This window comes from Globicephala melas, chromosome 2, assembly GCF_963455315.2.
Source record: "Globicephala melas chromosome 2, mGloMel1.2, whole genome shotgun sequence".
Classification (NCBI taxonomy): Eukaryota; Metazoa; Chordata; class Mammalia; order Artiodactyla; family Delphinidae; genus Globicephala; species Globicephala melas.
In genome coordinates this window covers 129,231,124-129,254,816 of record NC_083315.2, presented here as the reverse complement: position 1 = coordinate 129,254,816, position 23,693 = coordinate 129,231,124, and the positions used below count along the sequence as shown (strand labels likewise).

The 23,693-nt window shown below is 38.3% G+C and overlaps 1 protein-coding gene and 1 pseudogene across 2 annotated transcripts in view; one reads left to right on the top strand and one right to left on the bottom strand.

Moving 5' to 3' along the window:
- The window catches only part of NID2 (nidogen 2), a 78,657-nt gene that overhangs the window by 28,094 nt on the left and 26,870 nt on the right, over positions 1 to 23,693 (top strand). For both annotated transcript variants that reach the window (XM_030854969.2, XM_060294816.1), the window contains exons 5-8: positions 11 to 160; positions 593 to 838; positions 2,061 to 2,261; positions 3,817 to 4,047. In XM_030854969.2, the coding sequence (XP_030710829.1) occupies positions 11 to 160; positions 593 to 838; positions 2,061 to 2,261; positions 3,817 to 4,047 (828 nt within the window). The remainder of the gene's footprint in view (positions 1 to 10; positions 161 to 592; positions 839 to 2,060; positions 2,262 to 3,816; positions 4,048 to 23,693) is intronic.
- LOC138842559 (ATP synthase subunit a-like) lies at positions 21,868 to 22,586 on the bottom strand (annotated as a pseudogene).

The window sequence follows — 23,693 nt, the reverse complement described above, 5'->3', positions numbered from 1 at the left end:
TACTTTCCAGTCTTCATGTACAACACTGCCAACAAGGAGACCTGCGAACACAACCACGAGCGCTGTTCCCGGCACGCCTTCTGCACCGACTATGCCACGGGCTTCTGCTGCCACTGCCAGTCCAGGTTTTATGGGAATGGGAAGCACTGTCTGCCCAAAGGTGAGGGGTGCTGGCTTGATTGGGGCGGGAGCTGCTCTGGGTCTGTTTCTGTCGCTTGCTGTTTCCAGCTGCCACTGTGAGCTCTGTTTATGGACCTTGTGTCTCTACTGCTTGAATCAAAGCCTAAGCAACTTGCAGGTGCTCCATAAAAGTCTGAGGAATGAACATGTTTCAGCTGATTTCCCAACTTGAGGATTAAACAGAAATGTTTCCTCCCTTTTGGCTAGCTCCTTAGGGTGCAAGTGGACAGGAGAGAGGGAGGTTGGGAGAAGTGAGATCAAAGGCAGGTCTGTTTTGTACCTAGGTGGGTAGCGGCTGGGTTAGGGAGTTGCGAAAAAGGCTGAAGGTGGAGTGTGGGGAGTTGTCAGTGGGATAGTTTTTATCTGTGCATGTGGACAACGGTCAAGGCTGACGGGGTTTGCTGTCTCTCAGGGACACCTCATCGAGTCAATGGGAAGGTGAGTGGGCACCTCCGCGTGGGCCACACGCCCGTGCACTTCACCGACGCGGACCTGCACGCTTATGTGGTGGGCGACGACGGCAGAGCCTACCTGGCCATCGGCCACATCCCGCAGCCCGCCGCCCAGGCCCTTCTCCCGCTCACGCCGATCGGAGGCCTGTTTGGCTGGCTCTTTGCTTTAGAAAAACCAGGCTGGGAGAACGGCTTCAGCCTCACAGGTGAGGAGGGCCGCAGGTCACCATGGCTTTGGCGGCGTGGAGCCTTGGGTTTTCATTCAGTAGTCAGTTGTGCAATGTTTCAGAGCCACACAGGTGTAGTTTTTCTGCCCCGAGGTAGTTGGGGATGGTTTGGCCTTGCAGGACTGTTTTTAAAAGACAGTGATTTCTTCTAAAGGTTCTCCAGGTTGTTCTGAGAAATAAGATGATCCCATGTGGAGCATTCGTGCCCTCCTACCTTCAAGAACCCTTGACGCTGCTTTGTCAGACTCCATGTAATTCGGTTGTCACTCACAGATCTGCCAAAGAGGGATGCAGGTGGTAGTTCCAGGGCATCTGGAGATGATTTTACTCCATGGGGGAGGGGTGCCTTTCCTCTTTGTCCCCTGATGACTCTGATCTATACTAGTATAGACGGTGCTTCTCAGACTTTAACCCACCTGCACGTCACCTGGGGCCTCGGGAAAGTGCAAGTTCTGATTCAGCAGGCCGGGGGTGGCGGGCCTGGGGGCGGTCTGTGATCCTGTTTTCCTAGCAAGCTTCCAGGAGATGATAATGCTGGTCTAAGGACCACCCTTTGATAGCAAGGGTGTAGAGAATACTTCTTGGCTTCTCACCTCACTACCCCTTTATTGCACATAGAGTGTGAGAGAAAAGTTCTTGGCCCTCCAGCCGTAGAGCTCAATAGGCATTTGTAAGATCTTGCTTTTAATCAAGTTTTGCTAAAACCTTGAGTCAAAAGTAGATAAATAAAATACAGTATACCTAGTCACATTTGAATTTCAGATAAACAATAATTGAATAATTTAGTATAAGTATGCCGCAAATATTGTATGGGACATACTTATACTAAAAATGTTTTTTATTCATCTGATATTCAAATGTAAATAGGTGTCCTGGGGATTTTTGATTGTTTTTGTTAAGTCTGACAGCCATAGAAAGAGAAGGGTCAAGGATGTTCCTAGGGGTTTATTTTTCACAGAAAACAAGTTCCTACAAAGAGAAGCAGTGTGAGATGGGATAGAGTGGAACCATGCTCTTTAACAGAAAGTTCGGGGAACTGGTGAGATCAACAGCTGATAGTACTTAACCTTGGTTATCAGATCTCCTTAGGCACCATCCCCAACAGTAGGAGAAACTGGGAAGTGGAAGTATGAACTGGTGATTATTGCTGGAAGATGCAAGGCCCCCTTTCATCCCTGTGCTGGATTTTTTTCCTCTCCAGGTGCTACCTTTATCCATGACATGGAAGTTACTTTCTACCCAGGAGAGGAAAGGGTTCGAATCACTCAAACTGCTGAGGGGCTGGACCCAGAGAACTATCTGAGCATTCAAACCAACATTCAAGGCCAGGTGCCTTACATCCCAGCAAACTTCACAGCCCACATAGCTCCCTACAAGGAGCTCTACCACTACTCGGACTCAGGTACGTGCAACCAGTTCTCCGTAAAATGGGGATGGTGCACATCTCACGAGATAGTTGTGAGGATTATGTGAGTGACTACGTGGAATGTCCTTATAGAACAGTGTGTGACACATGAAATGAGCTCAGTGTTGTTTTTATTATTCTTGTTATTTTATTAGTGTGAGAAAAGTGATGGCTGTTGTACACAAGAATATCAACATCCCTACCCAATATTTGCAGATGATAATATAATAACAACCTTGTCTATGGGCTGGGGAGGGATGGTATAATTTTGTACAGTTTTTAACCGTCCTGGTCTCTGGGCTGTGGAAAAATATTGATTATTGGAATTTATACTTGTTCTGTAACCTTGGTTCAGCCTGCTTTGAAATCAGAGATGCCGTACGGTGTTGCAAAACTACCACTAGATTTGGAGTCGGAAGACAGGAATTCTTACGGATGAGTTTAAAGTATGTGGGGAGTAAGATCACTTACTGTCTGAGAGCTTATTTTCTCATCTTTAGAATGAGAATAATCACCCCTTTTCTGTCTCTCTTACATGGTTGATATGTGTAAGGTGTGATGTGTTCTGTAAGACACCCCCTGATTTTGAGATGCTGCCCCAATCTCAGTTGCTGTCCTGCAGCACAGGGGTTTGTTTTGAGTTGTGCCTTTGCTTCTCGTGCGGTGTGAGAGCTGGAAGCCAGGCAAGAGGCACAGGGAAGTGAATGGGCAGCAGAGATCTGGCCTGGGCACAGGGTAGCTGATGGCTAGAAAACTGCCTGGCCTCCCAACTCTGCACTCAGGTGGAGATAAAAGACCCCCACCCCTTTCCCCAGAAGCCTCCAGACTTAAGTGCAAGGTGTTGGAAGTCTTCTGTGCACTGATGGATGGATTGGTTGAAAACTTGGGGGGAGCGGGGTAGAGTCAGGCCAACTTGAGTTCCAGTTCCGGCTCTGCATATCAGCTTTGCTTCTTATTTTATTTATTTATTTTTGCGGTACGCGGGCCTCTCACTGTTGTGGCCTCTCCTGTTGCAGAGCACAGGCTCCGGACGCGCAGGCTCAGAGGCCATGGCTCACGGGCCTAGCCGCTCCGCGGCATGTGGGTTCTTCCCGGACCGGGGCACGAACCCGTGTCCCCTGCATAGGCAGGTGGACTCTCAACCACCGCACCACCAGGGAAGCCCCCAGCTTTGCTTCTTAGACTACTTAATTAACTCTCTAACCTCTGTGAGACTCTCCACACAAGATGGCAGGGCCCACCTCACTGGCTGTTGTGAGGAATAAATGAGGCACTGCTTATAGAGTGCTGGGCATAGCTGGCATATAGTAAAGTCATTCTTTGCGAATATTGACGGCAGCGATTATACCTCCTGCCTCTCAGTGCTTTGGTTTTACATCTATGTGGGTTCTTGGGACCGCCTTGCAGGTTTCCCATATAAGCTCAAACTTCCCAAGGGGACATGCTCCAGCAACTACATGAAAAACTGTGCAGAGAAACTCACCTCACATAAAAAGCCTCTGTATTTAGTATCTGTAAATGTCCTCGTTTGACTGAATAATGTCTATTGCAGCTGTGACCTCCACAAGTTCCAGAGCCTACTCCCTCACGTTGGGTGCCGTCAACCAAACACGGTCCTACCGCCTCCACCAGAACATCACTTACCAGGCATGCAGGCATGGCCCCAGACACCGGGTCATCCCCACCACCCAGCAGCTGAATGTGGACCGGGTCTTTGCCTTGTACACGGATGAAGAAAAAGTGCTCAGATTCGCTGTGACCAATCAGATTGGCCCTGTTGAAGGTATGGTTTCCCTTTTTTGTTATTGCTGGGCAAAAATTACATCCAACCTTCTTTCTTTCATGCCTTTTGAGTGGCCTCAGAATGATTCACATAGGTTACTAAGGGTAACTGAGTGCCAGGCTCTGTTAGGTGCTGGGTGTAAGGATGAATTAAAGCAGGGTCCTGTCCTTGAGAGGTAGAAATGGAACTTTTAGAATAGTGTTCCTGCCAAGATCAGGAATAGAGCATGTACATGAGGCTGGTTTGCTGCAACACCCAATTGTGTGTGCTGTCTGTGTTGGGGATACACCTGTGAACAAGGTGTGGCCAAGTTAGGAGGGAGATTGATGCTGACAGATATTTGTTATGATTGTGATAAGTGCAGGGTGCTGTGAGCCTAGTTGCAAGGTTCAGGAATGATGTCCCCAATGAAGTGAAATTTTAGCTAAAACTTAAAAGATGAGAAGGATTTCACCAAATCAAGGTGGGACAAAGAGCCAGTGCCTAGAAGAACAAAGTGAAATAGAACTTGCATGTGTGAAAAAAACCAAATTAGCATCATACTTAATGAGGAAAGACTGGTTGCTTTCCCTCTAAGATCAGAAAGAAGATGCCTGCTCTTGACACTTTATCACTGTACTGGAAGTTCTAGCCAGGGCAGTTAGGCAAGAAAATGAAGAAAAAAAAAAGCGATCTAGATTGGAAAGGAAGAAGTAAAATTATCTCTGTTCTCCTTTGACATGATCTTATTTGTAGAAAAACTAAGGAATTCATTAATTAAAAAAAAAACTATTTGAACTAATAGTAGTTCAGTAAGGTTGCAGGATATAAGATCGGTGTACAAAAATTAATTGTATTTCTATAAAGTAGCAATGAGTAAACTGAAAAGGAAATTAAGAAAAATTCCATTTCCAAAAGAATAAAACATTTAGGAATAAATTTTTAGGAATAAGTGCAATACTTTTACATTGACATCTATAAATGTTTTTGAAAACAAAGATGGCTTAAATAAATGGAAAAACATTTTAAGTTCATGGATCAGAAGACATATTGTGTTTTTTAAATTATTTTTTAATTGAAGTATAGTTGATTTACAGTACTGTGTTAATTTCTGCTGTACAGCAAAGTGACTCAGTTATACACATATATATATTCTTCTTCTTTTCCATTATGGTTTATCCCAGGAGATTCAATATAGTTCCCTGTGCTATACAGTAGGACCTTGTTTATCCATTCGAAATGTAATAGTTTGCATCTACTAACCCCAAACTCCCAATCCATCCCTTCCCCTCCCCACCATCCCCCTTGGAAACCACAAGCAGAAGACATAATATTGTTAAGATGACAGTGCTTTCTAAATTGATCTATAGATTCAACACAATCCTATCAGCTGGCTTTTTTGCAGAAACTGAAAAGGTGATCCTAAAATTCATATAAAAATTTAAAGAACCCAGAAGAGCCAAAACAATCTTGAAAAGGAACAGAGTTGGAGGAATCATACCTCCTGATTTCAAAGCTTAAGAGTAATCAATACAGTGTGGTCCTCGAATAAGGATAGATATACAGATCAATGGGAATAGAAGTGAGAATCCAGAAATAAGCACTCACATTTACAGTCAATTGATTTTTGACAAGGATGCCAAAACAACTCAATAAGGAGAAAGAGTAGCCTTTTTAACAAATGGTTCTGGGATAACTCTGGATATCCACATGCAAAAGGATGAAGATGGTCACAGCAATAAGACAAGAGAAAGAAAAGACATCCAGATTGGAAGGGAAGAAGTAAAACTGTCACTATTTACAGATGACATGACACTATATAGAGAAAACCCTAAAGTCTCCACCAAAAAACTATTATGACTAATAAATGAATTCAGTATAGTTGCAAGATACAAGATGAATGTGCACAAGTCTTGCTTTTCTATACACTAATAATGAACTATCAGAAAGAGAAAGCAAGAAAACCCATTTAGAGTCACATCAAAAAGAATAAAATACTTAGGAATAAACTTAGCCAAGGAGGTGAAAGACCCATACTCTGAAAAGTATAAGACATTTATGAAGAAAATTGAAGATGATACAAAGAAATGGAAAGATATGCCTGTTCATGGAGTGGAATAATTAATATTGTTAAAATGTCCATACTAGTGAAAACAAACTACAGATTTAATGCAATCCCTATCAAAATACCCAGGACATTTTTTTTCACAGGAATGAAAACAGATAATCTGAATTAGAACAAATAATCTGAAAATTTATATGGAACCACAGAAGACCCCAAATAGCCACAACAACCTTGAGAAAAAAGAAGAAAGCTGGAAGTATCATGTGCCCGGACTTCAGACTATACTACAAAACTACAGTAATCAAAAGAGTATGGTACTGTTATAAAAACATACCCATAAATCAATGGAACAGAATAGAGATCCCAGAAATAAACCCACACATTTATAAACAGCTCATAAAACTCAATGCCAAAAACTAAATAACCCAATTAAAAATTGGACAGAAGACCTGAATAGACATTTTTCCAAAATAGACATACAGGTGGCCAACAGGCACATGAAAAGATACTCAACATATCCAACATATATATCCAACATATATAAATAGCTCATACAAATCAACATAAAATACCCCCAAACAACTCATTGAAAAATGGGCAGAAGAACTGAGTAGAAATTTTTCCAAAGAGGAAATGTAGATGGCCAATAGGTACATGAAAAAGATGCTCAACATCGCTAATCATCAGGGAAATACAAATCAAAGCCACAATGAGATAGCCATTCTGACAGATGTGAGGTGCTATCATCAAAAAGAACACAAATAAATGTGTTGACAAGGATGTGGAGATAAAGGAACCCTTGTACACTGTTGGTAGGAATGTAAATCTGTGCAGCCACTGTGGAAAACAGTTTGAAGGTTCCTCAAAAAACTAAAAATAGAACTACTATATGATCCAGCAGTTCCATTCCTGGGTATGTATCTGAAGAAAATGAAAAAAAAAAATCGAGAAGATACATGTGCCCCAATGTTAATAGCACAATTATTTACAATGGCCAAGATATGGAAGGGAACCCACGTGCCAATCAACAGATGAATGGATAAAGAACACTTGGTACACACACACACACACACACACACACACACACACACACACACACACAGAGGAATACTATTTGGCCATGAAAAAGAGTGAAATTTTGCCATTTGCAACAACACGATGGACTTGGAGGGTTTTATGCTTAGTAAGATAAGTCAGACAGGGAAAGACAAATACTGTATACTGTAACTTATATGTGGAATCCAAAAAACAAACATGAATGAAATGAATATAACAAAACAGAAATAGACAGATGTAGAGAACAAACTAGTGGTTACCAGTGGGGAGAGGGATGGAGGGGAGGGAGAAGGTAGGGGTAGGGGATTAAGAGGTAGAAACTACCATATATAAAATAAATAACCTACAAGGATATACTGTACAGCACAGGGAATATAGCCATAAATGGAGTATGATTTATAAAAATATTGAATCACTGTTATGCAGCTGAAACTTATATAATGTAAATCAACTATACTTCAATTAAATGAAATTGCATATATAGACGTTGCATATGCAAACCTGAAAGCGTTTTGCCTAATTGTAAAGCATTATAAAATATTGAAGTATTGATAAATCTATTTCTAGACAAACAAGAATTGCAGTAAAATTGAATAATACTCATTAGAAAAAGAATGAAGATGGACCTCTACTTCACACCATATACAAAAATTAACTGAAAATGGGTCAAAGGCCTTAATGTACTTAAAATTTTAGAAAAAACTTAGGGGTGAACTTTTGTGACCCTGAATTTGGCAATGGTTTCTTCGATATTATGCTAAAAGTACAAGCAACAAAAGGAAAAAATAGATAAATAGGATATCATCAAAATTTTAAACTTCTGGGAATTCCCTGGTGGTCCAGTTGTTAGGATTCAGTGCTGCTGTGGTCCAGGTTCAATCCCTGGTTGGGGAACTAAGATCCTGCAAGCCAACAGCACGGCCAAAAAATAAAAATAAAAAAATAAAAACTTTTGTGCTTCAGAGGGCTTTATTAACAAAGTGAAATACAACCTACAGAATGGGAGAAAATATTTGCAAATCATATATTTAATAAGAGACTTGTATCTAGAATATATGAACTTTTACAACTCAATGAGACAAATAATCTAATTAAAAGATAGGCAAAAAATTTGGATAGGTATTTCTCTAAAGAAGACATCCAATGAGCCCATGAAAAAAATGCTCAACGTCATTCATCATCAGGAAAATGCAAAAATCAAAACCATAATGAAATACTACTTTATATGCATGTGGATAATAGCACATGTTGGTGGGTCAAAAAATGGATAATAGCACATGTTTGTGGGCATGTGGAGAAACTGAAACCCTCACATGTTGCTGGTATGCATGTAGAATGGTGTAACTGGAAAACAACAGTTTCTCAAAATAGTTAAACACGAAGTTACTATTTGAGTAACTCTACTCCTAGTTATATACCAAGAGAAAGAAAAGCTTATGAAAACTTCATAATAGCCAAAAGGTGGAAACAACCCAAATGCCCATCAATTGATGAATAGATTTTTAGAATGTCATAACTCTCCAATTATAATAGATAGTATGGATAAGGATAGTATTAAATTTAGGTTAATGGATGGTGAAATTTGGTATAATACTAATAAGGGTGCAAGTTTTTGTCATGTTAATAAGATTAGGCATGCTATTAATGAAATACCTTATGTAACTTCAGGCACTCAGAAGTGGAATGGAGATAGTCCTAGTTTTATGGTTAGGGCTATTGTTATTACTACTGATACTATTGGATTAAAGATTTTTGTAATGGTTCATTGGCCGGAATATAATAGGTTAAGGATAAAAGCTATTATATGTAATATTGATGCGGTAGCTTGTGTTAGAAAATATTTAGTGGGCGCTTCTGTAGCTCATGGGTTGAACTTTTTTATTATGATGGGGATAATGGCTAATATTTCTTTCGAATCCGATTCAGATAAGTAGTCAGTGAGAGCTGGTTATTACAGTTATGGTCCCTGAGAGAATTGTTGTTAGGATGATGATAAAGATGATGGAGTTTTATTAGTACTGGAAGGATATAAACCAACATATTCGGGGTATGGGGCCAATAGCTCATTTAACTGACCTTAGTATAGAATATAGTGTAATAGGGGCTTCCCTGGTGGCGCAGTGGTTGAGAGTCCGCCTGCCGATGCAGGGGACACGGGTTCGTGCCCCGGTCCGGGAAGATCCCACATGACGCGGAGCGGCTGGGCCCGTGAGCCATGGCCACTGAGCCTGCGCGTCTGAGTCTGTGCTCCGCAACGGGAGAGGCCACAACAGTGAGAGGCCCGCGTACCGCAAAAAAAAAAAAAAAAAAAAAAAAAGAATATAGTGTAATATGGTAGCACAAAGAACTTTGAATTCTTAAGGATAGGTTCAATTCCTGTGATTCTAGAAATAAGAAGGCTTAAACCTCTATTATTTACTCTGTCAAAATAACTCTTTTATCAGACATATTTCTTATGTTTGTGGAGGGACGCTTGATGTTATAGTAGGTACTGAGACGTGCCATATGTATAGGGCTAGTGTTAGTGGTAGGAAGTTTGTTCCCAGTAGATGTATTAACTGATCATATTGGAATCGAGGGTAGGATGCTCAAAATCATAGGGAAAAAACTGTTAATAATAGTGTTTTTATAATAAAGTTGGTTGTATATAGTTCTAGTATGCGGGGGTTGTGGAATGCTCCTAGAAAGAGGATTGTTGTGAAAATATTCATTATAATGGCATATTCTAAGAAAAATATAATGCATGGGCCTGCTGCATATTCTACGTTGAAACCCGCTATGAGTTCAGATTCTCCTTCTGTTGTTAGGTCAAAGGGGGCTCGGTTTGTTTCTGCTAGAGAGGAGATAAATCACAGCTAGGGGTCACGATGGGAAGATTATTCATAAATGTTCTTGCGTTGTGATGAGGGTTGAGAAAGTAAAAGTTCCACTTATTTAAAGGGCTGATGGAAGAATAGTTGCTAGTATTACTTCATATGAAATTGTTTGTGCTACTGCTCGTGGGGCTGCAATTAATACATATTCTGAGTTGGAGGCCCATCCGGATCATAAGATGGGATATACGGCGAGGCTTGACCTAGCTATTATAAATAACACCCCTAGATTTGTATTACTGAGGGGATAAGGTATAGGTAGAGGAATTCATATGATTAGGGCTAGGGTTAGGGCTAGGATTGGTGCAATAATAAATATGGAAATGGAGGATGTAGCTGGTCGTAATGGTTCTTTAATGAATAATTTGTGTCAGCAATAGGTTGTAATAGTCCATGTGGTCCGACGACATTTGGTCCTTTTCAAAGTTGCATATAACCTAGGATTTTTCGTTCAATTAATGTGAGGAATGCCATGGCTCAGGAGAATGGAGATAACGAGTATTAAGATGTTAATTATAAACATTTTGTTAGGGAGAGGATTTGAACCTCCAGTTACAAAGGTTTAATTTTTACGCAATTACTGGGCTCTGCCACCTTAACAAACCCTGTACTTGGGTAATATTTTGTATATATTAATTAAATTAAGATTATATCATTAACTGGTTTATCAGGTGCTTTTTTAAAGTGGGCCTTATTTCTCTTGTCCTTTTGAACTGAGGGAAATATAGAATAGATACGAACCAACCTGTATTACTCCAGTCTGAACTTAGATCAACTAGGACTTTAATCATTGAACAAATGAACCTTTAATAGAGGTTACACCATTGGGGTGTCCGGATCCAACATTGAGATCGTAAACCCTACTGTTGATATGAACTCTAGAAGAGGATTGAGCTGTTACCCCTAGGCTAACGTGTTCCATTGATAAATTTTTGGATCAAGAAATGATATGTTTTGACTAGTAAGTCTAGACTTCAATCACTCAGAGCCTTTTTTGTTCTCTGAGCTCACTCCAACCAAAATTGTCAACCCAGGGGGCTTCCCTGGTGGCGCAGTGGTTGAGAGTCCGCCTGTCGGTGCAGGGGACACGGGTTCGTGCTTCGGTCCGGGAAGATCCCACGAGCCACGGAGCGGCTGGGCCCGTGAGCCATGGCCGCTGAGGCTGCGCGTCCAGAGCCTGTGCTCCGCAACGGGAGAGGCCACAACAATGAGAGGCCCGCGTACCGCAAAAAAAAAAAAAAAAAAATTGTCAACCCATATAAAAATTTCTTATCCCTTAGTGCTTTAGTTAGTTTTTTGGGGGGTTAATTAAAGCTGCAGAGGGTCTTCTCGTCTTATTTTATTATTCCCGCCTCTTCATGGGAAGGTCAATTTCACTGATTGAAAATAAGAGACAGTAAAACCCTCGTGAGTCCATTCATACAAGTCCTTACTTAGAGAACAAATGATTATGCTACCTTTGCATGGCCAGGATACCATGGCCGTTTAACAGTTGTCACTGGGCTGGCAGTGCTTCTACTGCTAGTTATGCAAGAGGTGATGTTTTTGGTAAACAGGCAGGGTTTATGTTTGCCGAGTTCCTTTTACTTTTTAAAATCTTTTCTTGAATGCATGCCTGTGTTGGATTAACCTCTTACTAAATAAATAATTTAATGTTGCATTGTGCTCATGTGCTGTTAATTATCAATATAATATTAGTTACTGATGTAAGCTTATGCAAGGAGAAATATTTCTTGTTACTCATATTAACATTATTGCCACTATTGGTCAATAGACTCGTCCAGTATAAAGCTAGGAGTTGATTTGCTCATTATTATTGGTATTAAGATAAAGTTAGTGTTGGACTTGAACGCTTTCTTAATTGGTGGCTGTTTTTAAGCCAACTATGGTGTTGTTTTTACTCTCTAGATAAGGTTGTATCCATTTCTAAAAAGGTGTACCTTTTAAGATTAACATTTAAAAGTACATTAAAATTTATAATTTTTTTGGTAATTTTTAAAGTTGAACTAAGGTTCTTTTCCTGGACACACCAGGCACGTTAGGCTTCTCACCTCTACTTATAAATCTTCTTATAATAAATCTACTTATTTTGCTACATAGATGAGTTCTAATAAACTGTTCATAAGTAGCTCATCTGGTTTCAGGATGTTGAACTTAAGTTCTCTTTGTTAAATGTTTACTAGTTAAATCATTATGCAAAATGTACAAGGGGTTAACTGCTTTTTGTTACTTTTAATGTTTCATCATTCCCTTAAGGTAGGTTCTCTGTAGTGCCAGAGGATATTTTAAATTTCTATCCCCTATACTTTAAATGTGGAGTAAATGTTTTACTTAATTTGCTTATATTAGTAAAACTTGTGGGGGGTTGGCTAGATTTAGTTCAAAGTGTTCATAAATTATGAAATCTCCTAGGGGTAAACTAGGTGCTTTTATGTAAGCTATGCTTTGATTTATCCAAGCACACTTTCCAGTGTGCTTACCTTGTTACTTGTCTCCTCTCATATAATTAGTGTTTAGTAATAGATTGTAGGAAGCTATCGTAATACTTGAGGAAGGTGATGGGCAGTGTGTGCTTACTTCATGTCCTTATTCAGTTAAGCACTCTATTCTTAATTTGCTACTAAATCCTCCTTTGGTTTTTAGTTTCCATAAATACCTGCGTGTAGTGAGAAATACATTCTTGAGATAGAAAATGTAGCCTGTTTCTTCTCCCTCCATAGGTTACACCTTGACCTAATGTTTTTATGTACAATTATGCTTACTTTTATTCCTTTTCAGGGCTTGCTGAAGACGGCATATAGACTGAATTAGCCAGGGTTGGTGAGGTTTATCGGGGTTTATGGATTATAGAACAGGCTCCTGTAGAGGGGTGTGAAGCACTACCAAGACCTTTGAGTTTTAAGCTGCTGCTGGTAGTACTCTGGCGAATAACTTTGTTGTAATAATTATTTGGGTTTAGGACTAAGCATAGTGGGGTGTCTAATCCCAGTTTGGGTCTTAGCTGTCGTGTAATTAGGAAATACTAAAGTCACTTTCGTAGTCTATTTTTATTTTAGCTATGGCTTTTTACAGCTTAATTAAAATTTAACTTTACGTTACTCTTTAACACGCTTTCCACTGAATTTCTATTAATTTGGGTTAATCGTTTGATCGTGGTGGCTGGCTCGAAATTTACCAACCCTAGTTAATATAACTTAGTCGAACTTTTGTTTATGGCTTAATTTTAATCACTGCTGTTTCCTGTGGATGTGTGGTTAAGCAAGGTGTTAGGAGCTACTAGTCTCAGTGTACTTGACGCCAGGTCCTTTTAAGGATTTAGAGGGCATTCTCACTGGGGCTCAGATGCTTGCATGTGTAATTTTATTAAAAACTAATAGAGGGCTTCCCTGGTGGCGCAGTGGTTGAGAGTCCGCCTGCCAATGCAGGCGACACGGGTTCGTGCCCCAATCCGGGAAGATCCCACATGCCGCGGAGCAGCTGGGCCCGTGAGCCATGGCCGCTGAGCCTGCGCGTCTGGAGCCTGTGCTCCGCAAAGGGAGAGGCCACAACAGTGAGAGGCCCGCGTACCGCAAAAAAAAAAAAAAAAAACAAAACTAATAGAAAGGCTGGGACCAAACCTCGGTGTTTATGGAGTTGATAAATTCATCTAGGCACTTTTAGTGTCTTGCTTTAGGGTTTAAGCTACATTAACAAGTTGTGTTTATATTGTGAAATAACATGTATATAGTTGTATGATTTATGCTAGATTTAGTATTAAAATTTTGATAAAAATGGTCCATAGATCTAGGGAGATGCCTGTCTATATAAATGGTAGATATCTAAGTAATTCATTGGTACGATCAGGGTTTATTTTCTAGGTATATCCTATTTTGAGCATTGTTTATGTTTGTTGGATAAATTAACTAAATTCTATGTATTTATATGTTTTTGCCTTGTTTGGGGGGTTTGGCAGGGCATTATGGGCATGTAGAATATGGGATTTAGTGGGGCGTAAGGGGGGCTTGTTAAACAGGTTATTTACCTGTTCAACGTGTATGTATATGTATGTGTGTGTAATTTCCTTATGTCCTGTAGCCATTGACTGAATAACACCTTATGGTTGATGATGTTGGTAAATAATATTCAATTAAAGTCCAGCTACAGTTTATTTGACTGTGTTAAGACCTCACGTGGCCATAGCTGAGTCCCAGCATCCCTATAAAAATTTAAAAATACCAAATGCATAAAACCATAGTTATGTGTAAGCATGGGCTGATTAGTCATTAGTCCATCGAGATGTCTTATTTAAGAGGAAAGAGTGGGTGATTTTTAGGTGAGATGGTTCTCAAGAACCAGATGTCTGATAAAGTTCATTAATAGAAACCCTCACAAGTTATGGGCCCAGAGGAAGAAGAGGGACACCTGCTAAGTGGGGTTGATAGTTTCACGCAGCTTTGCTGATTGAGCTCATGATCTAGTGGGTATGATATGTATGTTGACTAGAATTGGTTTGACTTAATGTACTGTGTACAATCAATAATATGTACTATGTAATGTACATGCTTATAAGCATGGGGTAAATAATGTACGATTATACATATCATGTATTATGTATGATATGTACTTATTAATGTAATACACATTATGCATGAAGTACATGGAATTTATGGTAAAAAGAGGTTATTTTAACACTAAGATTGTACTTAGTAATCTTGTAAATGTCCCATAACAAATCTTCAGGGAATAGTTTAAATAGAATTTCAGCTTTGGGTGCTGATGGTGGAGCTGGAGCTTCTTCCTTGAGTCTTAGGGAGATGTGTTATTCTCCTTCTCTGGTTTACAAGACCAGGGTAATAGATATATTGATACTACAAAGACTCTTCATTTTAGGAGATTATTTTCAGTGATGCTAGTTACTGGCATTAGTACTAGAATTAAAAAGAAATATAGAATGGATGCTAGTTGTCCGATAATAATGAAGGGGTGCTCTGTGGGTTGTCCTCCAATTCACGTTAGTGTTAATAGGTCTGCTACTAGTACTCAAAATACGCATTGACTGAGAGGTCGAAATGTTATGCTTCGTTGTTTGGATGTGTGAAGCATTGGGATAAATGCTAGAATTAAGATTGAAAAGATTAAGGCCATTACTCCTAATTTATTAGGAATTGATCGTAGAATTGCATATGCAAATAGAAAATTATCACTCTGGCTTGATATGAGGTGGTGTGTTGAGAAGGTCTGCTGGGGTGTTGTTGTCTGAGTTCCTGGTAAGTCGGGTGAAAATAGCACCAATATTATTAGTATTAGAATTAGCAGTCAGGCATCTAGGATATCTTTGATTGTACAGTAGGGGTGAAATGGGATTTTGTCTATATCAGTTGAGATTCCAGTGGGGTTATTAGATCCTGTTTTGTGAAGGAATAGTAAGTGGACAGCTGCTAGTGCTGCAATGATAAATGGGAGAATAAAATGGAAGGCGAAGAATCGTGTAAGAGTTGCTTTATCTACTGAAAATCCACCTGAGATTCATTCGACAGGGCTTGTGCCAATATATGGAATTGCTGAAAGGAGATTAGTAATAACTGTTGCCCCTCAGAATGATATTTGTCCTCAGGGTAAGACATAGCCTATGAATGCTGTAGCTATGACTGTAAATAATGATTCCAATGCTTCATGTTTCTAAAAAGGTATAGGATCCGTAATATAAGCCTTGTCCTACATGAATAAATAAGCAAATAATTTGCATGTAGATATCGGATAATTCATCCATAGTTTACATCTCGGCAGACGTGTTACTTACGAAAAAGTAGTTATTGTGTCTGATGTATAATGTATTGCTAGGAATAAACCTGTCAAGATTTGTAGAACTAAACAAAATGCCCAGAAGGGAACCAAAATTTCAACATGATGAAATGTTCGATGGAGCTGGGAGGTCAATAATTGCGTTGTTAATAATTTTTATTAATGGGTGTGATTTTCGGATGTTGGTCATTAGTGTTCTTATAGTTGAATTAAAATGATGATTTTTCATTTCATTGGCCATGGTTAGATTCCATGTAAGAATAAGGATAATATACATTGTATTTATTTTAGGTACTATTTTTGTAATTAGTTTTGTGGGCTTTTCTTCAAAACCTTCACCTATTTATGATGGACTTGAATTGATTGTAGGTGGTGGTGTTGGGTGTGGGATTGTGTTGAATTTTGGTGGTTCACTTGGGGGTTTAATAGTATTTTTTACTTATTTAGGGGGAATATTAGTAGTATTTGGTTATATGACAGCTATAGCCACTGAGAAGTATCCTGAAGTTTGAGTCTCTAATAAGACTGTTCTAGGTATATTTCTTTCAGGGTTGATGATAGAATTTTCAATAGTATTCTTTGTTTTAAAGGATGAGGAAGTGGAGATTGTATTTAAATTTAATGGACTAGGGGACTCTGGGTAATTTATGATACAGGTGATTTTGGGTTTTTTTGTGAAGAGCCTATAGGAATTGCAGTGTTGTATAGCTATGGTTCTTAATTGGTAATTGTTACTGGTTGATCATTACTTATTGGTGTTGTGGTTATTATAGAGGTTACTCATGGTAATTAAATAGAATTATGCTTAGGACAAGGGTAATGAGGAATGAAAGAAAATATAGTTTGATTAGGCCTTTTTGGTCTGACACTAGTATAGAAAATTTTATTTGAATAAGGGAAGTCGTTTTGGGTAAGATGCTTTCTAGTCAGATTAAATCTAGGAGACATGATGCTGATTTTTGACTCGTTGATAAATTTAAGTATGGTGGGAAGCGGTGTATAATGGGAAATGCCTAAGAGGTTGGAAAATTTGAAGAAATTTGAGGGATATTTAAATTTTAAGTTTTGTGTAGTGGGGCTGATTTCAAATGCCAGAATAAAACCTAGGATGGGCACAGCAAAGGCAGTTAGCGTCAGGTAATCAGGTATTGTTATTTGTGGGATTGTCATTGGGGGAATTTTGCTGGAGGTAATGAATCCAGCAAAGATACTTACAGCTAATAAACGTTTAACAGAATTGATTAGCAGTGGGTTATTTTCATTGTCATTGGGGGAATTTTGCTGGTAATGAATCCAGCAAAGATACTTACAGCTAATAAACGTTTAACAGAATTGATTAGCAGTGGGTTATTTTCATTAAAATAAAAAGTAGAAAAGCGAGATTGTCCTAATGGTGCGAAGAAAATAATGCAAGTGCCATAGACAGCTGTAAGGGATGTGGTGACGAGAGTTATTTGCTGGGCTCAGGCGTTGGTGTACAACGTGTTAGCAGTGTCGATAATTAGTTCTTTAGAGTAGAAACCTGTGAGGAACGGTATTCCTGTCAGTGAGAGACTTCCAATAATGAGGGCCGCTGTGGTAAAAGGTATTGCTTTAAATAAACCTCCTATCTTTCGAATGTCTTGTTCATCATGTAGGCTATGAATAATGGAGCCAGAGCATATAAACAGGATGGCCTTGAAAAAGGCATGTGTGCAAACATGGAGAAATGCTAGATAAGGTTGGTTAATACCGATTGTTACTATTATAAGGCCTAATTGGCTTGAAGTAGAGAAGGCAACAATTTTTTTGATGTCATTTTGGGTGAGAGCACATATTGCTGTAAATAATGTAATTATGTTTATCCAGACATAATGTTATTGTTTGGGTACATTTATTCTGTTAAAGGGTAAAAGCAGATAAGTAGGAAAATACCTGCTATAACTCTTGTGCTTGAGTGAATAGAGCTGAAACGGGAGGAGGCCCTTCTATTGCTGAGGGAATGGCTGGAGGCCAAATTGGGTGGATTTTCCAGCTGCAGCCAACACAAGTCCTATTAGAGGTAGGTTTGAGTGATTTTGGTTAAGTATAAAGATTTGTTGTATGTCTCATGAGTTTAAATTAAATAGAAATCCTGCTGTTGAAATAATAAGTCCAATGTCTCCAATGCGATTATATAAAATTGCTTAGAGAGCGGCTGTATTTGCATCTGCTTGTCCATATCATCACCTGATAAGTAGAAAAGATACAATTCCGACTCCTTCTCACCCAATGAAAAGTTGTAAAAGATTGTTAACAGTGATAAGAATTAGTATTGTGATAAGAAAAAGGAGTATTTAAAGAATTGATTAATGTGAGCATCTGAGTGCATGTATCACATTGAAAATTCCATAACAGATCATGTGACAAATAATGCTACTGGCACAAATATTGAGAAATAGTCTGTTTTGAAGCTAAGTGGTAATTTAAGGGTTTGGATAGTAATTCAGTGTCAGTTTAAGATAATTATCTCTTGACCTGTATGAATGAATATTATTGTTGGAATTAAGCTGGTGATAAAAGCATATGAGATAGTGGTTTTTTTTTTTACAAAGGATGGATATGTGTTATTTTGTAGATGTTGGTGTTTGTTATTATAATTGGTATCGTTAGTATAAATAGTATAACTAGTGTGAAAGAGGTAAATAAGTTTATTACTTTTATTTGGAGTTGCACCAATGTTTTGGTTCCTAAGACCAATGGATAGCTATCCTTTAAAAGTTTGAAAAAGTCATACTGTTAGATATGGAAGCATGAATTAGCAATTTTTGCATACTTTTTCAGTAAATAAAAATATTTAGTCTTCTGTTACTAGATGCACAATCTAGTGTTTTTTTGAAACTATATTTATAGTACAAGGGCCCTAAAATGATTTTGGGGTTTAACGATAGGAGTAAGAGACGTAAAATGTGAAGGGGTTATGAGAGCATTTTCTCATGTGAATGATGGTGGGTATATTTGCCTCATTTTGTTATGATTAATATGTATAGTGAGTATAAGGTGGTAATTACTATGTTAATTCCTATGAGGATAATGGTGATATTTGATCATGGAAAGGATGTTACTACTACAAAGAGTCCTCCAATTAGATTGATAGTTAGGGGCTAGAGCTAGGTTCGTTAAGCTTGCTAGTAGTCATCATGCTGGTATTGGGAGGAATGTTTGTAGACCTCGGGCTACAATCATTGTTCTGCTGTAAATTCGTTTGTAATTTGAATTTGCTAGGCAGAATAATATGGATGATGTGAGGCAGTGGGCAATTATTAGAGCAGTGGCCCCGATATAACTTCAAGGTGTTTGGATAAGAATGACTACAGTAACAAGTGCTACGTGACTGTCGGAAGAATACGCTCTAGGTGATTTTAGATCTGTTTGGCATAAACAAATTGAACTAGTTATGATTATTCCTCATAAGGAGAGTATGAGAAAAGTGTATGTTGTGAAATTTATTAGTGGGTTTAGTATTGTTGTAATTCTCAATATACCGTGGCCTCTGAGTTTTAGTAGTACAGCTGCGAGGACTATGGATCCTGCAATGGGGGCTTCTACATGTGCTTCAGGTAATCAAAGGTGAAGGCCGTTGAGTATTTTTACTAGAGAGACTATCATACATGCTAGTCATATGAAAATGTTGGATCAGGAGTTGGCTATTGCCTGTGTTCGATATTGAAGTATTAGAAAATTTAGTGAGCCTGTGACATTTTGAATATGTATTAGTGCTACTAAGAGTGGAAGTGATCCTACTAGTGTATAAAATAAGAAATAAAGTCCTGTGTTAAGACATTCTGTTTGATTACCCCATCGGGTAATGATACTAAGTGTTGGAACTAGTACTGCTTCAAATAAAATATAAAATAAGATTAATTCTGTGGCAGTGAATTTTATAATTAGGAATATTTGTCATGTAATTAGCATGGTAATATATAATTTTTTTCGAGTTAATGATTCTTTGAGGTAGGTGAAATTGGCTGGCTGTTAATTATGGTAAGAGTCATGTTGTTAAAATTAATAATGGTGCTAATGAGCTGGGGAAAAAGAATTAGTGAAAAGTTGAGGCTATTGTCCTTAAATTGATTCAGAAGAAAAAGGCTATGAGACTAATAAGCTAGGGACTGTGGTATTAATTCAGATTATGTTGTTCTTTGATAATTATGTTAGTAGTATTAGTATAATTGTAGGAATAATAACTTTTAACATTGGAGGAGATTAAGATTTTGTACATAATCAGTGCCATATGTGTTTGATACTATTACTAGTAGGGATAGTCCGGGTGCGGCTTCTCGAGCTGAGAACACTAGCAGAACAATTGGTATTATGCTGGCTAGGGCAAAATGTGTATTTAGGATTACCAGCGTTGCTATAATGAATAGTGATAATATTATGCCTTCAAGGCATGATAGTGAAGATAGTAAGTGAGATATTAATTATAATATTTAATTATAATATTAATAATTCTATTATAATTCTATTCTATTATAATTCTATTATAATTAATTATAATATTAATAATTCTATAAGACATACTGTAAATGTTATAATAATTATATACACTAAAAGCACTTGGTAATTATGAACTTAATCATAATCTAATGAGTTGAAATCATTTCGTTTAATTACCATATTCAGTTCATTCTAGTCCTTTTTGGGTTCCTTCATTAGTCTAGGCTGATTGCTAGTAATAAAATTAGGAATAAAGCTATAATGAGTATTGTTTTTAGATTATTTGTCTGAGATGCTCAGGGTAGGGGGTAAAAGAGCAATTTCTAAGTCAAAAAGGAGAATATAATGGCTACCAGGAAAAATTGTATGGAAAAATGTAGACGTGCTGATCCTATAAGGTCAAATCCGCACTCATAAGGACTTGTTTCTTCTGTGTAAATATTTAATTGGGGAAGTCAGAATGTGATAAATACAAGTAGTGAGGCTAGTGCTATGTTTGTAATTAATGTCAATATTAGAGTTATTCTTTTTCGGATTCTACTGAAGCCAATTGATTGTAAGTCAATTGTACTATTTAATACTAAAACAATAAGATCCTCATCAATAAATGGGTACGTAAAGGAATCGTCGTACTCCATCTACAGAATGTCAATATCAGGCAGTGGCTTTAAAGCCGAAATGGTGGTTAGATGTGAAGTGATGTGTTTTTTTGTTTGTTTGTTTGTTTTTGCGGTACACGGGCCTCTCACTGTTGGGGCCTCTCGCGTTGCGGAGCACAGGCTCCGGACACGCAGGCTCAGCGGCCATGGCTCACGGGCCCAGCCGCTCTGCGGCATGTGGGACCTTCCCGGACCGGGTCACGAACCCGTGTCCCCTGCATCGGCAGGCGGACTCTCAACCACTGCGCCACCAGGGAAGCCTCGTGAAGTGATATTTTAATTGATGTAAGAAGCAGACGATAAGGAAGAGCCAATAGTTACACGCAGTCTGTGGAATCCTGTAGCTATGAAGAAAGTTGACCTGTATACCCCATCTGAAATTGTAAAGGATGTTTCGTAATGTTCTGAGGCCTGTAGAAATGTAAAATAAATGCCTAGGGCGACTGTGTTAAGAAGACCTTGGAGTATGTGTTTTCAGTTTCCTTCTATGAGGCTGTGGTGAGGTCAGATAGTGGATACCCCAGAGGCTAATAATACAGAGGTATTAAGAAGTAGTACTTCTGATGGATTTAGAGGACGGATGCCTGTTGGTGGTCAGCATCCCCCTAGTTCAGGTGTAGGGGCAAGGCATGAGTGGTAGAAGGCTCAAAAAGAAACTGGTAAAAAAAAAAAAAAAAAAAAGGACTTCTGAAATAATAAATAGGATTATTCCATATCAAAGTCCTTTTTGAACACTTGGTGTATGATGGCCTTGAAAAGTACTTTCTCAGATGATGTCTTGTCATCACTGATCTATTGATAAGGTATTAGTTAGTAGGCCTAGTGCTAATAATAATGTTGAAGTGAAATCATGTAATTAGGTCTGCTGTTGTTAGAAGGGCTGAGAGAGCTCCTGTAAGGGGTCAGGGACTGGGATTTACTATGTGATATGCATGAGTTTGGTGGGACATTATGTATTGTCATGTAGGTAAAGATTTGCTAGTAAGCTAAATGCATAAACTAGAATTATTGCAATGGTGAATTTGAGGATAGTAAGTAAGACAAGGATAGGAAATGTAATGAGAGCTGTGGTGGTGCTAATACTCAGCAATGCTAGAGTCACTCTTCCAATTAAATGAATCAATAGGGGTCCTGCTCTGATGTTAGCTGTTAATAGTATGGCTAAAGCTGTTGGTTGAATGAATAAGCTAATAGTTTTGATGACTGCTAGCATAGGAATAAGAGGAACCAGTGTTCCTTGTGGTAGAAAGTGAGCTAAGCATGCTTTTGTTTTGTGATGAAAGCCTGTAACTACAGTTCCTGCCCATAGAGAAACTGCTGTTCCTAATATTATTATTATTATATTCCTAATATTATAAATTGCTATTAATATTATTGAGAGTTGTGTAGTAGGTATAAATGAATGTGGTAATAGTCCTAATAGATTTGTTGATCGAATAAATAAGTGATGTTAAGTATTAGTGCTCAGGTCTGTCCTTTGTGATTGTGAATAGCTATTATTTGTTTCAATGTGAGTTGAACTAATCATTGTTGAATTGAAATTATACAATGGTTAATTAGTTGATTAGATGTTAGGAATAAAATGCCTGGGAATATAATGATTAAGATAACAATAGGAAGTCCTATTATTGTTGGGGCAATGAAAGAGGCAAATAGATTTTCATTCATTTTGTTTCTCAAGGGGTAGATTGTTTTTGTACTTTGGTAGACATCAATGCTGGATTTGAATAATAAGTATATTTTGAAATTTTTAGTTGGAATGCAATAAATAGGACTAGAATTATTAATAGAATAGTAATAAATCATGTTGAAGTGTTGAATTGTGGCATATCATGAAAGGGAGTTTTAACTCCCAGTCTTTAACTTAAAAAGGTGAATGCTATTTAGCTTCTTAAGGAATTTATAATATTGATGAGGATCATTTTTCAAAGTATTTTAGTGGTACTAGTTCAAGGACGATGGGTATAAAGCTATGATTTGATCCACAGATTTCTGAGCATTGTCTGTAATATAGACCTGGTCGTGGTGATATGAGAGTTGTTTGGTTTAGGCATCCTGGAATTGCCTCTGTTTTTACGCCTAGTAAAGGCACAGCTCGTGAGTGTAAAATGTCTTCTGAGGAGGTTAGTATTCAGATTGTTATTTCTGTAGGTAAAACTACTCCGTTGTCTACTTCTACTAGTCGTAATTCTCCTGTTTTTAGGTCTGATGTTGGAATTATATAGGAGTCAAAATTTAATTCTTCATAGTCTGTATATCATAGCTTCAGTATCATTTGTGTTCTATAGTCTTTACGGTAAGGGAAGTGTTATGTAGTCCAGCATGTAAAGCATTTGTAATGATGGCAGGGCAGTTAGAATTAGGATAATGGCTGGTAAGCTTGTCCAGATGGTTTCTACTTCTCGTGCATCTATTGTACTTGTATGTGTTAGTTTAGTTGCTAATATGAGTAAAATAATATAGAGGACCAAGGAGCTGATTAAAAATATGATTATTAATGTATGATCATGAAAGTGTAGTAGTTCTTCTATAATGGGTGACGCTGCATCTTGAAAACCTATGTGGAGAGGATACGCCATGGAGACGTAAACATAAAACATAAAAAGGAATGAAGCACTGTTACATGGTACAAAATGGATGAGCTTTGAAAGCATTATGCTAAGTGAAGGTAATGAGTCATGAAGGATAACATATTACATGATTCTACTTATGCGAAATATCCAGATAGGCAAATCTACGGAGGCAGAAAGTAGATTAGTGGTTGCCTAGGTTGGA